At 40.9% G+C, this 15,771-nt stretch overlaps 1 protein-coding gene across 12 annotated transcripts in view; it reads left to right on the top strand.

Moving 5' to 3' along the window:
- LOC122550811 (periostin-like) overlaps positions 1 to 15,771 on the top strand; it is a 114,879-nt gene that overhangs the window by 20,205 nt on the left and 78,903 nt on the right. For all 12 annotated transcript variants that reach the window (XM_043692103.1, XM_043692108.1, XM_043692105.1 and 9 more), the window contains exon 3: positions 14,919 to 14,983. In XM_043692103.1, coding sequence (XP_043548038.1) covers positions 14,919 to 14,983 — 65 coding nt within the window. The remainder of the gene's footprint in view (positions 1 to 14,918; positions 14,984 to 15,771) is intronic.

Here is a 15,771-nt window from a genome sequence, read left to right as displayed (position 1 = left end):
GGGAGTCCAGAACTAGAGGACATAGGTTTAGGGTGAGAGGGGAAAGATATAAAAGAGACCTAAGGGGCAACGTTTTCACACAGAGGGTGGTACGCGTATGGAATGAGCTGCCAGAGGAAATGATGGAGGCTGGTATAATTGCAACATTTAAGACGCATTTGGATGGGTGTATGAATAGGAAGGGTTTGGAGGGATATTGGCCGGGTGCTGGCAGGTGGGACTAGATTGGGTTGGGATATCTGGTCGGCATGGACGGGTCGGATCGAAGGGTCTGTTTCCATGCTGTACATTTCTATGACTCTATGACTCTATGACAACCAGGTGAAATGAACAAAACAAGAGGAGACGTAGTCTGCTCCCACAATGCAGATTTCCCCACCCCAGACAGATCCCTACTAGTAAGAAGCCTGTCTGTGCAAAACAGCACATGAGAACAACTGTTTAGCCTTTCGGTTCTGGCTGAGGTACTCACACATGGCATGGTGAAGCAAGGAAAGACTGGGTGCAGTGTGCATGCAAATAAGTACTAAGTGAGCAAGCAGCCCTGAGATGCTGCCAGGTGCAGACTGTGAACTGCATGCCTGTGCCTGCAAGCAGTGTTCTTGCTGTAGTTTCTCAGTGCTAGGTGCTAGGTACATCCTGCAATGCAAGCCTGTGCTTTATGACCATCCTGCAGGCAAATCTGAGAGATGCCATGAGAATCATAGGGGATCATCAAATCTTGGACACCAGTATCCATGAATGAGACGTGCATATGAATTGCGTCTTGAGATTTCATTACATGGTGAGCAAATAAAGGTTCTTCCCAGTCAGTGATGAGCTAAAGTCACCAGGCACCTGCTGTGATTTCCATATTGAGAATTCTTGATGTCTAGTTTGTTTTGTGCATTTAACATGATAGGAAGCTGCATATTAATGAGGTGAGATGTGCAGTCAATAAGGCGTTTTAAAAGTAATTATCCCCTTTTAATTAGCAGTTGGCTGCTGCCTAAAGAGAAACTCTCCTCAATGGCCATGAGAGGTTAAAAGGTTCGGCGCATTGCTCCCAATGTTGAGCCAGGTCTTACTGGCCGTCTTGTGTGATTCTACCATAAATCCTGCCATAACCCATGTCAGTCAGACAACTATACAATCCCTCCCAGAGTTTCTGCTCGTTAAGGCAGCATTATAGAGATTGAAGGATGGATCATCTGTCTGCCTATCCTTCAGGGGTATATTTGTCCCTTTTACAGGGGAGAAAGCGAAGAAAACCTTCATTATCCAGTTGAAGGAACCTACAGTATACTACAGTGTCACTCCATGGTGCTCAGTCTTTAAATTTAATTTGTGTTGAGCCTATTGTTGGATCTTATTGCTTTTACATGTCAACGTTTTAGCTTTTCAGGAATCTACAGTTCTAAAGTCTCATGCGGTAATCCATATTTACATATTAGGTAACAGTAAATAGATGTGTTTATGTGAGAGCTGGACTTTGTAAAACATTTGACAATTGAATACTGTAATAATGGAACACCAGCTTTGAGAGACGTCCTACTTGTGGACAGACCGTCTGTAGTTAAATGTAAAATGCACAAGTAATAGAATCTCAAATCAGAACAGATGACACTGACAATAGTCAATGAGTCAAATGCTGTCTGTGGAGACGAGAAATCAACATTTCAGATGTAACCATTCGTCAGTTCACTCCACAGTATCAGTAATGTTAGTTTCTGGGGAAATCAAGTCATTTATCTTTGCAGGCTAATTAGGGAGATAAGCTAGTCAGAAAGTTCTTTAATTGTTAAGCTGTCTCCGCACTTTCCGGTCTATGGGAAATAGTGGCCAATGCGAAAACTAGCCTCAAGAAATACTGTATCTGAATCAGATAAGATAGGACACTCACTATGTCTGCAGCATTATATATTATACACTCGAGTTATTGTTCCTCGAAACATTGACATTGGTTGCTGTCCAGTGATTCTTTCAGAAGCAGGTCTGGGCTCATATTCTGTAATGACCTCTACTAAGATAATATTCTTGTGTAGACACTCAATGAAACATGTGGAACTTGGGCATTCGGACCACAGTCTGGCAAGACTATTTTCTGTTTTTAAAAAATGTACACCATGTAGAAATGTGCTGTTTATTGAAATTAATATGCTATCCCAAGTGCAAAGATTTCTTGTAATCGTGGTTGGAAAGAATATTTATTTGTCCAGATGGATTCCTTCCAAAATGCAAATCTTTTTCCAAGAGTTTCAGCATAGAAGATGATTTCTGCTGGGAACAGGTAGAATGGACAGTAATTAATTGTACTGTTCAGCCACATCTGCATTTGCATTCACTACACGTACTGGGCCATTTGCTCAAGTCATCCAGAATACTCAGTGGAGATAGGGGCATTCTATATTTCTCCAAAACTCAGAACTTGTGAATGCATTGTGGCATTCTGTGTATGGTTCAGTGTGTGTAAACTCAGACGCTCAAAGATTTGATGACTGCAAATTATTTCTCGCATCATTTCAATGAATGAATTATTTCATTCAAATTGTCACTCCAATCAGTAGGTGTGTTGGTCACACAGACATGGGTGACATGGAGGAAAAAAGAAGAAAGGAAGAAGTAGAAGGTTCAGAAGGGCTCCTCAATCTAGCGGCTGGCTGGTCACAGCTCATGTAAAGTGCGCACAAATATAAAGAGTGACTCGGTGACAGGATACCAATGCCTGTGCAGTTATTTCACGTATACAACATTTTTCAGTCAACTCGAGCTTTGAGTCTTTTAATGAGCTGAAATTTTATTTCTAGCCTTCTATGAATCTTGTGGATTTGCAAGAACATTTTGCAGAGGATGTAGTAGTAAAATTAAAATTGTGTTTTTTTTATATTCTAATAGCTTCGGTACAAGGATAAAGTGATTTGCTTTGACTGAAGTAAGTGTTAACACATGTTCTGGGGTTTGGTGGATGGAATTCCTACACAGTTACCTTCTTTGGTGTCAAATAAAATGAATATCATGGTCTAGTGGTTAGAGCATCAGACTGGAAACCTAGAGGTTATAAATGGTGAATTTGTACTCAATAACCTGGTAATTTGCAGTTGAATTATTGTTAAAAAATCAGTTGGTTTACTGATGTCCTTCGGGTCTTCCTTGTTGGTTAGCCTGTGACTAGTTTTGGAGGCTGCCCAGGTACACAGTAGTGTCAGCTTGAGCAATGTTAATGCGGGAGGCTTCAAGCCTCTTTTCTTGGTCTTCTGCTTGTGGGGCTCCTCAGGGTGGATCACCTAAAGAACATGGCACTCTGCTTTGTTCATGGGACCGAGCCAACCAGAAAATAAATGCAAAAAAAAAGCTGTGGATGTTGAAAATCTGAAATAAAAACAAAATGTGCTGGAACTGCTAGGTACTGCTAGAACTGTCAGGCAGCATGTGGGAGAAATGTTTCAGATTGAGAGGACCTCTTATTAGGGTCCAACTAGAAACATCTGTGCATTACCGGGGTCATCAGAAGCATTAAGACAAGTAGTTGTGGGACTTTAGCTGTAACTTAGAACTTTTGGAGAGCAGCCTGATGCCATTAGAGCAGCCCTGTACTATAGCCTATTCAATTTCCTTTCCTCTGCCATTGGAACAAGTTTTACATCAACATTGTGGTTAAATCCCCCAGCGCTTACTGTGTGAGACCAGCCCTGTGAATTTATGTTTGTATCATTGGCTGCCAGTCAGAATGCCTGAGAAATCTCCATGGGCCTGAGAAGCTTGCAGATACATTTAATGTTTATTTTTTCCATAGTCCATTCAGGAACGAGACTCCCTTGTCAGATTGCCACTCCCAATTTTTGCATTGCACTCATGAGCTTTAGCCTATTTGACACTTCTTGTTGTCATAAATTTGTTCCGCTAGTTATTTTTGGAAAGAATGTAATACATTTTTATATTCATCGTAAGAGTTACATGATCTTCAACATTACTACATCCTGACGACTTTATATTGTGCCAGCCTTACTTGGTAGTGTTCATGCCTGTAAATTAGAGCATTTAGGGTTAAGACCATAAGAAATAGATACAGGAGTAGGCTGTTAGCCCCTCCTGCCTGCTCTGCCATTTAATCTGATCTGACATTCTTCATGTCCACTTTCCTGACCTTTCCCCCATTACCCATTGATTTCCTGACTGATCAAGAATCTATCTTCGCCTTAGATATGCACCAGGAGTAGGTTTGAATCCCACTCAAGAGGCTGGAATACCTAATCTAGACTGACACAACTAGCACTGAGGGAGTGTTCTGCTGTCTTTAGATGAGAGCACATATTGGCTGTTTGAAAAACAAAGCAGATAAGTGGATTTTAAGCGAGGCCTTAAAATAAGTCTGCAGTAGTGAGTAGAGTGGGTTCTTTCTTGATTATTAGATTACATACAGTGTGGAAACAAGCCCTGTGGCCCAACAAGTCCACACCGACCCGCTGAAGCGTACCCAACCCAGACCCATTCCCCTACACCGAACATTATGGGCAATTTAGCATGGCCAATTTACCTAACCTGCACATTTTTGGACTGTGGGAGGAAACCAGAGCACCCAGAGGAAAGCCACACAGACACGGGGAGAATGTGCAAACTCCACACAGTCAGTCGCCTGAGGCAGGAATTGAACCCGGGTCTCTGGTGCTATGAGGCAGCAGTGCTAACCACTGTGCTACCGTGCCGCCCAATTATATGTTTTATTGAGCTATGTCTCTTGACTAAACTTAAAATATAGGCCATAAGTATTAATTTAACCTGAAGCAGTGTTTTGTAGAGGAATAAGACAGTGCTATTTTCTGGGTCTGTGGATTGAAAGAAGCAAAAATGGCCCTTAGTAGAGTGATATGCTCTTCTTGTCGGATGTGGGAGTTTAGGGAGAGTTTACGGGTTACTAAGGATTATATCTGCAATAAATGCCATTGGTTGCGAATCCTATCAGATTGAATGGATCAGTTGGAGAGGCAGTTAGATGCAATGAGGAATTTACAAGAGCAAGGGGGATGTGGCAGTTATAGGAAGGAGGGAAGTCTCCGATACATTCACATAGATGGGTTAACTTCAGGAAAGGTAAGAGAGGTAGGTAAGTAGCGCAGGAGTCTTCTGTGGCGATCCTCATTTCAAACAAGTATACTGCTTTGGAAAATGTAGGAGGTGATGGATTCTCAGGGGAATGTGGCATGAACAGCTAAGTTTCTGGTATTGAGACTAGCTCTAATGTAATGAGGGGTTTGTCAGATTCCAAGCAATTGGTTGTGTTAGGGGACTCTCTAGTTTGAGGTACTGACAGATGTTTCTGTGGCCAGCAGCGAAAAATCAGAATGGTGTGTTGCTTCCCTGATGCCAGGATCAAGGATGTCTCAGAGGGTGCAGAATGTTCTCAAGGGGGAGAGAGACCAGCAGGAGGTCATTGTATATATTGGAACCAACGACATAGGAAGGGAAAAGGTTGAGATTCTGAAGGGAGATTACAGAGAGTTAGGCAGGAATTTAAAAAGGAGGCCCTCGAGAGCAGTAATATCCGGATAACACCCAGTGCTACGAGCTCGTGAAGGCAGGAATAGGAGGATAGTGCAGATGACTGCATGGCTGAGGAGCTGGTGTACTAATATACTGGCAGGGAGATTTGTTAGAGCTGCCCGGGAGGAATTAAACTAGTAAGGTAGGGGTGTGTGACCCAGGAAGATAGTGAGGAAAGATTTCAATCTGAGACTGGTACAGCAGGGAACAAAGGCGAGTCAAATAGTCAGGGCAGGCAGGGACAAAGCAGAGAACAAGGTAGGACTGATAAATTAAACTGCATTTATTTCAATGCAAGAGGCCTAACAGGAGAGGCAGATTAACTCAGGGCATGGTTAGGAACATGGGACTGGGATATCATAGCAACTACAGAAATGTGGCTCAGCGATGGACAGGACTGGCAGATTAATGTTCCAGGATACAAATGCGACAGGAAGGACAGAAAGGGAGGCAAGACAGGAGGTGGAGTGGTGTTTTTGAGAAGGGATAGCATTACAGTTGTCCTGAGGGAGGATATTCCCGGACATACATCCAGGGAAGTTTTTGGGTGGAACTGAGAAATAAGAAAGGGGTGATCACCTTATTGGGATTGTATTATAGACCCCCTAATAGTCAGAGGGAAATTGAGAAACAAATTTGTAAGGAGATCTCAGTTATCTGTAAGAATAATAGGGTGGTTATGGTCGGGGATTTTAACTTTCCAAACATCAACTAGAACTGCCTTACAGATTTAGATGGATAGGAATTTGTTGAGTATGTACAAGACAATTTTCTGATTCCGTATGTGGATGTACCTACTAGAGAAGATGCAAAACTTGACCTATTCTTGGGAAATAAGACTGAGTTGTCATTGGGGCCAGCGACCATAATTCTATTTGTTTTAAAATAGTGATGGAAAAGGATAGACCAGATCTAAAAGTTGAAGTTCTAAATTGGAGAAAGTCCAATTTTGATGGTATTAGGCAAGAACTTTCAAAAACTGATTGGAGGAGCAGATGTTCGCAGGTAAAGGGACAGCTGGAAAATGGGAAGCCTTCGGAAATGAGATAACGAGAATCCAGAGAAAATATATTCCTGTTAGGGTGAGAGGAAAGGCTGGTAGGTATAGGGAATGCTGGATGACTAAAGAAATTGAGGGTTTGGTTAAGAAAAGGAAGGGAGCATATGTCAGGTATAGCCAGGATAGATTGAGTGAATCCTTAAGACTGTATAAAGGAAGTAGGAGTATACTTAAGAGGGAAATCAAGAGGGCAAAAAGGGGACATGAGATAGCATTGGCACGTAGAATTAAGGAGAATCCAAAGGGTTTTTACAAATATATTAAGGACAAAAGGGTAACTCGGGAGAGAATAGGGCCACTCAGAGATCAGCAAGACGGCCTTTGTGTGGAGCAGCAGGAGACGGGGCAGATACTAAATGAGTATTTTGCATCAATATTTACTGTGGAAAAGGATATGGAAGATATAGACTTTAGGGAAATAGATGGTGACATCTTGAAAACTGTCCATTTTACAGAGGAAGAAGTGCTGGATGTCTTGAAATGCATAAAAGTGGATAAATCCCCAGGACCTGATCAGGTGTACCCGAGAACACCGTGGGAAGCTAGGGAAGTGATTGCTGAGCCTCTTACTGAGATATTTGTATCATCAATAGTCACAGGTGAGGTGCCAGAAGACTAAAGGTTTGTGGGCGGCACGGTGGCACAGTGGTTAGCACTGCTGCCTCACAGCGCCAGAGACCCGGGTTCAATTCCCGCCTCAGGCGACTGACTGTGTGGAGTTTGCACGTTCTCCCCGTGTCTGCGTGGGTTTCCTCCGGGTGCTCCGGTTTCCTCCCACAGTTCAAAGATGTGCAGGTCAGGTGAATTGGCCATGCTAAATTGCCCGTAGTGTTAGATAAGGGGTATGGGTGGGTTGCGCTTCGGCGGGTCGGTGTGGACTTGTTGGGCCGAAGGGCTTGTTTCCACACTGTAATGTAATCTAATCTAATCTAAATGTGGTGCCACTGTTTAAGAGGGGTACTAAGGACAAACCAGGGAACTATAGACCAGTGAGCCTGCTGTCAGTGGCAGGCAAGTTGTTGGAGGGAATCCTGAGGGACAAGATGTACATGTATTTGGAAAGGCAAGGACTGAAGAAGACAGAGGGTGGTGGTGGAGGGTTGTTTTTCAGACTGGAGGCCTGTGACCAGTGGAGTGCCACAAGAATCGATGCTGGGTCCACTTCTTTTCATCATTTATATAAATGATTTGGACGTGAGCATGAGAGGTATAGTTAGTAAGTTTGCTGATGGAATGAGCTGTCAGAGGAAGTGGTGTAGGCTGATACAATTGCAGCATTTAAAAGGCATCTGGATGGGTGTATGAATAGAGGAAGGGTTTAGAGGGATATGGGCTAGGTGCTGACATGTGGGACTAGATTGGGTTGGGATATCTGGTTGGCATGGACGAATTGGACCGAAGGGTCTGTTTCCGTGCTGTACATCTCTATGACTTTACAACTCTAAATAAAATCAGACGTGGGCATTGCTTTGCCTGTGTTTCACTCGTTCCTGTAGGTACATTAAGGCAGGTTCTGGATGAAGGGCTTTTGCCCAAAACGTCAATTTCGAAGCTCCTTGGATGCTGCCTGAACTGCTGTGCTCTTCCAGCACCACTAATCCAGAATCTGGTTTCCAGCATCTACAGTCTTTGTTTTTACCACATTAAGGCAGGTGGTGAATGTATCTACAGACACAGTGGAAATTGACACTTAAGATATTGGTATAACTTCATTTGAGAATATTCATGAGGAAAGCCTTAAAGGGGTGCTACAGATGTGCAAAAGTGAGGTGGAATGCCTGTTTTTAACCCTGGCAACATCTGATTGCTCCTGTCTGCAACATGTCTTAAACCTGTTGCAGCAAACGCCTTCAAATAGATGACAATCAAGTAACAAGTTAGACAGAGCACTGGGGACTGCCATCAAACAAGATGTCTTCTCAACTGTAGAAGGGTTCTGAGGGAGGGTCACTGGACTCAATGTTAATTCTGATTTTTCTCCGCAAATGCTGCAAGACGTGCTGAGTTTCTCCTGTAATTTCTCTCATTGAGTCAAAAGAGGGTGTGTGCCTTCTAGGGAAGGTGGTGGTGAAGTGATAATGCAATTCAATGAGTAGCCCAGAACCTGCAAGATAATGGTCTTGGAAAATGAGCTCAAATCTCACCAGGGCAGATGATGAAGTTAATGTCTTAGAAAAATCTGTAATTTTAAAGAAAAATCTAGTCCGGTGGTGACTGTGTAACTACTGTCGATTGTTGTAAGAGAAATCTAACTGATTCACTTGTGCCCAGATCTGCCATCCTTCTCTAGTGACTACATGTGACTCCAGCCCCACAGCAATGTTGTCGATTATATAAGTGTCCTTTCAGCAATTAAACCTGACCTAACCAGTGATGCCAATGTCCTGTGAATGATTGATTTTTATTTCAGAAGTTATTTTAAATCTGCAGGTCCTTGCTGATCACCATTCAACATCCACCCTTCCTTTTTGCATGTGCCCCTATCCTGGATGTTTGTCCAGCTTTTGGCTGGTGTGTGAGCTGGATAAATTTACATGCTCTTTATGACCTTCACCTCTTTGACCACGAACTCTAGATTCATAACTGGCTCAGCTCAGTTCATCAGCAATTAAAACTGAGGCCAAGGACACCAATTTCATGTGGTTTTGCTGCTACAAGAGGCATGTGGACTGCGTTGCCCTTACCTCATGACCCTAAAGCTCTTCACACAAATGTGACACATTTATTTTGCTCCTCTTCTAAAGTAAACGCCAGTTGAAGAATGAAGCATAGGAGGTACCACATGACCTCAGTCTTCCCACAATAACATTCAGTTGCCTGGAATGTGAAATGTCAGTGAACCTAATCAATTACTGTTAAAAGGAAGGAGTCCATTTGTTTGCACACGCTTTTAAAGTTGATCTTCCTTTACATTACTGGACTCAGCAGTAAAATCTTTTTGTCCCCCACTGTGGTTACCTAGCAGCTGCCTCCATTTCTTCATCAGGTTAGCAGCTGTTCTGAATTAGACCTGTCCTCACGTATAGAGCAATTAAAAGTGGCCTGATCTGGCTTTGTTGCACAGCACAAGTTCCCACCTGCAGGGTATGGGTTTCATTTTGCTTTGCTGCGATGTAACATGATTCACAGGCGTGTGTAAACAGGCCAGGTGCTGCCAAAGTGGACCTGACGATCCTGCAGTTAGTTGACTTAAGGCTTTCATTGTTAATTCCAAATGGCTTCAATCAGTAGACATGCTATCTGATGTCTGTTCAATGAAATCCTGTCTGGCTTTCTGCTGTAGACATAATACACACTTCTATTTGCTATATCGTTTAAATGGTTCACTGGAATGGCTCAATTGCTCTTTCTTTGGCAGTAGCTAATGCATTGAATGCTTTACAGCTACCAGATGTAAAGATTTTAAAATAAATAAATCATATTCTCTGAAATGTGCACATGGGTTATCAGCAAGGGTGAGTTATGTCTCCATGCTGGTGGGATCATCAGCATCATGGTAATTGCTAAACGGTTTGCTGTTTCTGATATTTATATTTAGAATTATTCTACTGGAGCAAGTAAACTTGGGAGACCTTCTTGCTGTGTTGACCTTTTATGTTTTGCAGCCATCTAATTTATTAATTTCTAGTGGAGAGCTGATATCTCAGGCAGCACCTTTTGTGAGGTCAACTTAACAGTGCTCTGAAACACTGCAGTACCATAAGATGGATTACTTGCCCACATCTGTGTTGTCTTGCTCAATGAGTTCCAGATTTCTACACAGAACATGCTGACCAGTTCCAAAGTAGAAGCCAGATACTTGTTTCTATGGGACTGACAAAGTTTTACAAAGGCCTGCCTTGCGGAGAGAGAACAATGCAGACTATAGGTGGAACAATATCCTTCAGCTCAGCAAGCCATGAGTGAGAACTGGCTGACTAAATCCTGTCTATCAATTGAGGAGAATCACATGGTCTTGAGGGACACTTTTTTTTCTTGCCAAGAGTCTACCCTGGGAAATGGTGAGCAAGTTCCAGACAGTTTCCCAACAATTAAGATGAACGACCAGAAAAGCTGAAAAAAAAACAAGCCAAACCAGTGTTCCCTGGATGATGTAAGGTGCAGAAAATAAGTGAATCAAGAAAAAGATGCATATAGCAGAAATCAAGTTGGTAATACTAGTGAGAACCAGACTGAATATAATGGGTTTGGAGGGAAAATGAAACAAAAAAAGTCTTCTATTGACTTATTAAAGAGTAAAAAAAAAGGACTGGGTTAATTTTTAAACACCAAAATGGGAATTTATGCATGACAGGAGAGGACATAGCTGACGTTCTAGCTGAGTACTTTGCATCTGTATTAACCAAGGAAGAAGGGAAAGTAATTGAGACAGATTAATTAAAGATGATATATCAAAGATGAGCATCAACCATAAATACTGGGGGAAATAGGGTAGAAATTACAGAGGCAGGGCTGTAGTCTTCTAATCCTCCTTTGTTACAAGGACGATGCAGAGGACTGAGAATTGCAAATAATGCAACATTGTTCAAGTAAGTATAGAAGAATAAATTACAGTTTAACCCTAGTGATGGGAAAGTTTTTAGAAGTAATAATCCAAGACAAAGCTAACTGTCACGTGGAAAAATGTAGATTAATTACATAAAACCAGTAGTTTGTTTTTAATTAATCTGATTAAGTTTAAGGTGAACTGACGGGAAGGGTTGGTGAGAATGATGCAGTTGATGTGGTGCTCATGGTGAAGTGCTACAGGACAGGCTTGACAGCAAAATTGAAATCCATGAAATAAAAATTTGAAAAAATGATTAACAAGGCACAAAGGATCCTGGCTTTATGAATAAAAGTAGAGTGTAAGAGCAAGGAAGCTAAGATAATCCCTTCTAATACACTCGTATGATTTCAACTAGAGCAGTGTATAGTGCTTGAGTCTGGGAATTTTTACAAGGACATAAAGGCATGAGGGAAATTGACAAGAATGGATCCAGAGACACAGAACTTTAGTTATAGAATAGAATGGAGAATAGAGAAATTGGGGAGTTGCTCTTGGAAAAGGCAAGGTTGAGAAAAGTTTTGATAGCAACTTTTTAAATCTTGAGGAGTCTGAACAGATTGGAAGGGAGAAACTGTTTTAAATGGCAGAAGTACTGTATACCACTGATTAAGGTGAATGACAAAAGAAACAAAAGCATCCTGAACAAAAAAAACAATTTTAAGTAGCAAGTGGATAGTATCTTGAAAATACTGCCTGATGGCAGAATCAATAACCGCTTTCAAAAGGGAATGTAATACATGCTTGAAGAGACAATGTTGGCCAGTCTACAGGGGAAGGACAGGGAAAGGGAAATAGCTGAGTTGTTTTGCAGAGATATGTCATTGAAACAATGGGCTGAATGGCTTCCTTCCGTACTATAACCATTGTATGATTCAATAACATGTTTATCATCTCAGGTTATGAACTGCCAGTGAGAAAAATTGGATGGAAGGGAAGCACATGTGTAGAATTGGCCCCGAAAGTGTTGCTGCACCTGCATTTCACAAACAAAGGGTCTACTGAGGACCATTAGCGAAATAAAATTTGGATACATATGGCCACCACGTCATGTTGAGTCACATTAATCTTGAGCCTGTCATAATCTAGTTTGATTCCTAAATCAGTTCATTTTTTTTGCTATATTGGTAGGTATTTAGCTGAAGATCAGGAAGATTTTAAAACTAAGTAAATTATTTAATATGAAATGATTAGAATTTCCTAACAACTTGCACTATATCAACTATGCCAAATCATGCTCTGCATTACAGGTAGACAATGCATTTCTTTATGATTATAGGGGAATAAATAATCTCCTTTTTGACGTATAACCCAGTCTCCTCTCTAAAAGAGTGGAAAAAAAGCTGATTCATTACTGGCCATTTGACACCCACCAGAATCCAATCCCTTATAATTTGTAAATGAGAAGATTTGCATCAATAAAAAGATAGATTTCTTGCTCATAGTGTGGGCTCATTTCACTTAAAAAAAATAACCCTGTGCTGTTGAAATGTTCAATTGGCATCAATGAGATGTGCAATGAACAACTTACTAAAACATCCTAGGGTGTTTCTCAGCAGTGGTAATACACAGCTTAAAGACACAGAATCAAGTATAAAGTTAGAGATTAAGTCAAATGATGACTATTTGGTCAAAGTGATAGGTTTTAAGGGTTTTGCTTTATAGTTAAAGGAAGAAAGCATAATGACAAGATCTTTGGCAAGGGTCCCCAAGTCTTTGCAATTCCAGATGGGTTATCCTTAAATGGTCCTGTACCCAGGTGAGAAGCAATGAATTGGCTTCTCTTAATTCACTCCCTTATTTGGTTAGTTGCAACTGGGTTAGTTAAAAAGGATCCCTTTTCTTGTGGATGCAAATGTATTTATATCTTAAAAACAGCCAACTTATTCATGTTTTCTCGAGTTAAAGAAAGTGGGATTTTATTACCTACTGAAGAAATAATAAATGTGACAGATCTACAGAACAGAATTTGAATTGAGTAAAAAAAAAGATGATACAAATCAGTGTAGATTTCTTGAAGAGTAGGTGTTGGAACTTTGTGACTTTTGACGTGAATGATACTGGTATAACTGATATTGGCAGTGACACATTTGTTTTTAAGATTCTTGGAACTGTAATTTTGCAGATAGGCTTTTGTCCTGTTTTACTTTTGACAGTGACTTCATTGGTTTGCCTTGCTTCCAATACTCAGAATGAGGGAAGTCATTCTTTACCTGCAGTACAGGGGTGTCTAATGACTGTTCTGAAGCTGTGACCTTCCCTACACACAAGTGATTAGTCCACTATAGCACAATGACTGGCTTGTTTTTAATCCTTTTTTTATACTTTCCTAGAAGGAAGTAACAAACATATCTGTAGTTTTGGACAGACTTCACAGGAGTTAGCTTTCTGCTGAGAGAGTTTGTTAATCCCTCATTATCACTGCAGCTACAGGAAATCACAGTCCAGTTTGTTTTGAATTGCATCTCTCTCTTTGAAGAGGTTCTAGTTTCTGCTTGACGTTTCCTTGTTATCTTTTCAGGTGTGACAACCTTTCCTTTCTGAGCTTTGCATGTCACTGAATTTACATCTGCAGTCATCTTTTAGCTGCATTACCTGTATTAAAAAAAAGTTGTAATTATAAGTTCAATATGTCCATAATTAATCTGAGGTTTTGATCTGTTGCAATGAGGTATAAAGGTGGAAAGGAGTATAGAGAGAATGCATGAGCTTAGATTCTACATAATTGAAGCCACAGTCATGAATGGTGGAGCAGTTTTTTGTATGTATAATTATTTATGAGATATGTGCACCATTGGCAAGATTAAAATACAGGTAGAAGATCCTTTATCAGAAATTTTTCAGTTTTCAGAATAAGTGATAGTTTAATGGTGAAATTTTAAAAAACTTTATACAGGAACAAACTTCTAAGTAAGGACATGCTTGGCCACGCCCCCTCATGTCATACCTGAGTGACATGCATTGAGTGGGTATCGAATTGGGAGGGTTCACAGGCCTAATGGTGCTTGGCTATGCCTCCCCACGTCACATCTGAGTGACACACATTGAGTGGGTGTTGACTTGGGTTAACTATTTGCTTGCCAAGCAACCTTGTTAATGAGAAAACATTTTCACAAAAAGCCTTCGGATTTTGGATGTTCAGATAAATGATTTTCTACCTGTAGAGGATTTGAAGAAGCCAAAAGTAGCTGCTGGTAACTCATAAGATTGTAGAGCTAGAGGGAATTGCATGGATAGGGAGGAGCAAGACCATATTGAATTTGATGACAAAGACTAGAATTTTAAACTCAAGACATTTCTTGGTAGAGAGTACTGCAGGCCAGCTAGCACATGGGTGCCAGATGAATGGGGTTTGACACAAATAAGTCACAGACAGCAGTAACTTGGATAATCTGTGGGTAAGGTAGAATGTGAGAAACTAACCAGAAGTGAATAGTCAAATTGAGGGATAACAAAGGCATGAATGAGGGTTTCAGCAGCAGATTAGTTGAGGCAGGGTTGAGCTTGAGCAATGTTACAGAAGTGAAAATGAGTGTCTTAGTGATGATGTGATTAGAAGTTCAAGTGGGGTCAATTATGACCCCATTTCAATTTGAACACACATTCTCACAATAATCAATTATCTTGGTGAACAGAGAAGCAGCCACAGAGAATTGCATATTTTCATATGCTGAAAGCTCTGAACAATTTAGTCATAACTCATTTTCTTCGAGACTTGTTTTCTCAGTCAATGTATCCAACTAGATTATTTTTGTAGTTAAATTATATGTTCATTTTCATTTGTTTTGACTGCAGGTTGGTACTATATGAATGCTGCCCAGGATACATGAGGCTTGATGAAGGGCGTGGGTGCCCAGCAGGTAATTAAAATGTCCAGATTTAATCATTTTTACCATTTGATTAGATGCAATTTTATTTATTGAATACAGTGGAATTGCTGAGAAATTGCGATTTTTTTTTTATTATGTATGCCAATTGTTTTTTCTTTGTATGAAATTGTATCTTCATCATCTGCTGTATTCAGAGAGAATGCAAATTAGGAGACAATCTAGAAATCTTAAATGCTGGTTTGTTAATAGATTTTGCAGCAACGCCCTGGGCATAGCAATGAAGAAATAATGCCCATAACAGAAATTGAATTTTGTGGGTGGCACAGTGGTTAGCACTGCTGCCTCACAGCGCCAGAGACCTGGGTTCAATTCCTGCCTCAGGCGACTGCCTGTGTGGGGTTTGCACATTCTCCCCGTGTGTGCGTGGGTTTCCTCCGGGTGCTCGGGTTTCCTCCCACAGTCCAAAGATGTGCAGGTCAGGTGAATTGGCCATGCTAAATTGTCTTAGGTGTAGGGAAATGGGTGGGTCGGTGTGGACTTGTTGGGCCGAAGGGCCTGTTTCCACACTGTAAATAATCTAATCTAATCTTCCTGGTGTAAAACATTTGGTCTATTTCAAGCAAAATGAAATCAAATGTTAGCAATCTGTAAAATGACGTAACGTCTTAGACAAAAAATATTTCTGCATTAGTCCAGCAGAATATTAGAAAGCAGCTCTCAAATGTAATAATGAAGATTGATTTTTCAGTTGACATGTCTATTGATTGACCTAGAAATTAGTGAGGAACAACTCTCATGAATTATGATTTGGACATGAT

The sequence above is a fragment of the Chiloscyllium plagiosum genome, chromosome 6, assembly GCF_004010195.1.
Source record: "Chiloscyllium plagiosum isolate BGI_BamShark_2017 chromosome 6, ASM401019v2, whole genome shotgun sequence".
NCBI classification, from domain to species: domain Eukaryota; kingdom Metazoa; phylum Chordata; class Chondrichthyes; order Orectolobiformes; family Hemiscylliidae; genus Chiloscyllium; species Chiloscyllium plagiosum.
The sequence above is the reverse complement of the archived record's forward strand: the minus strand, read 5'-3'. Positions and strand labels throughout refer to the sequence as shown.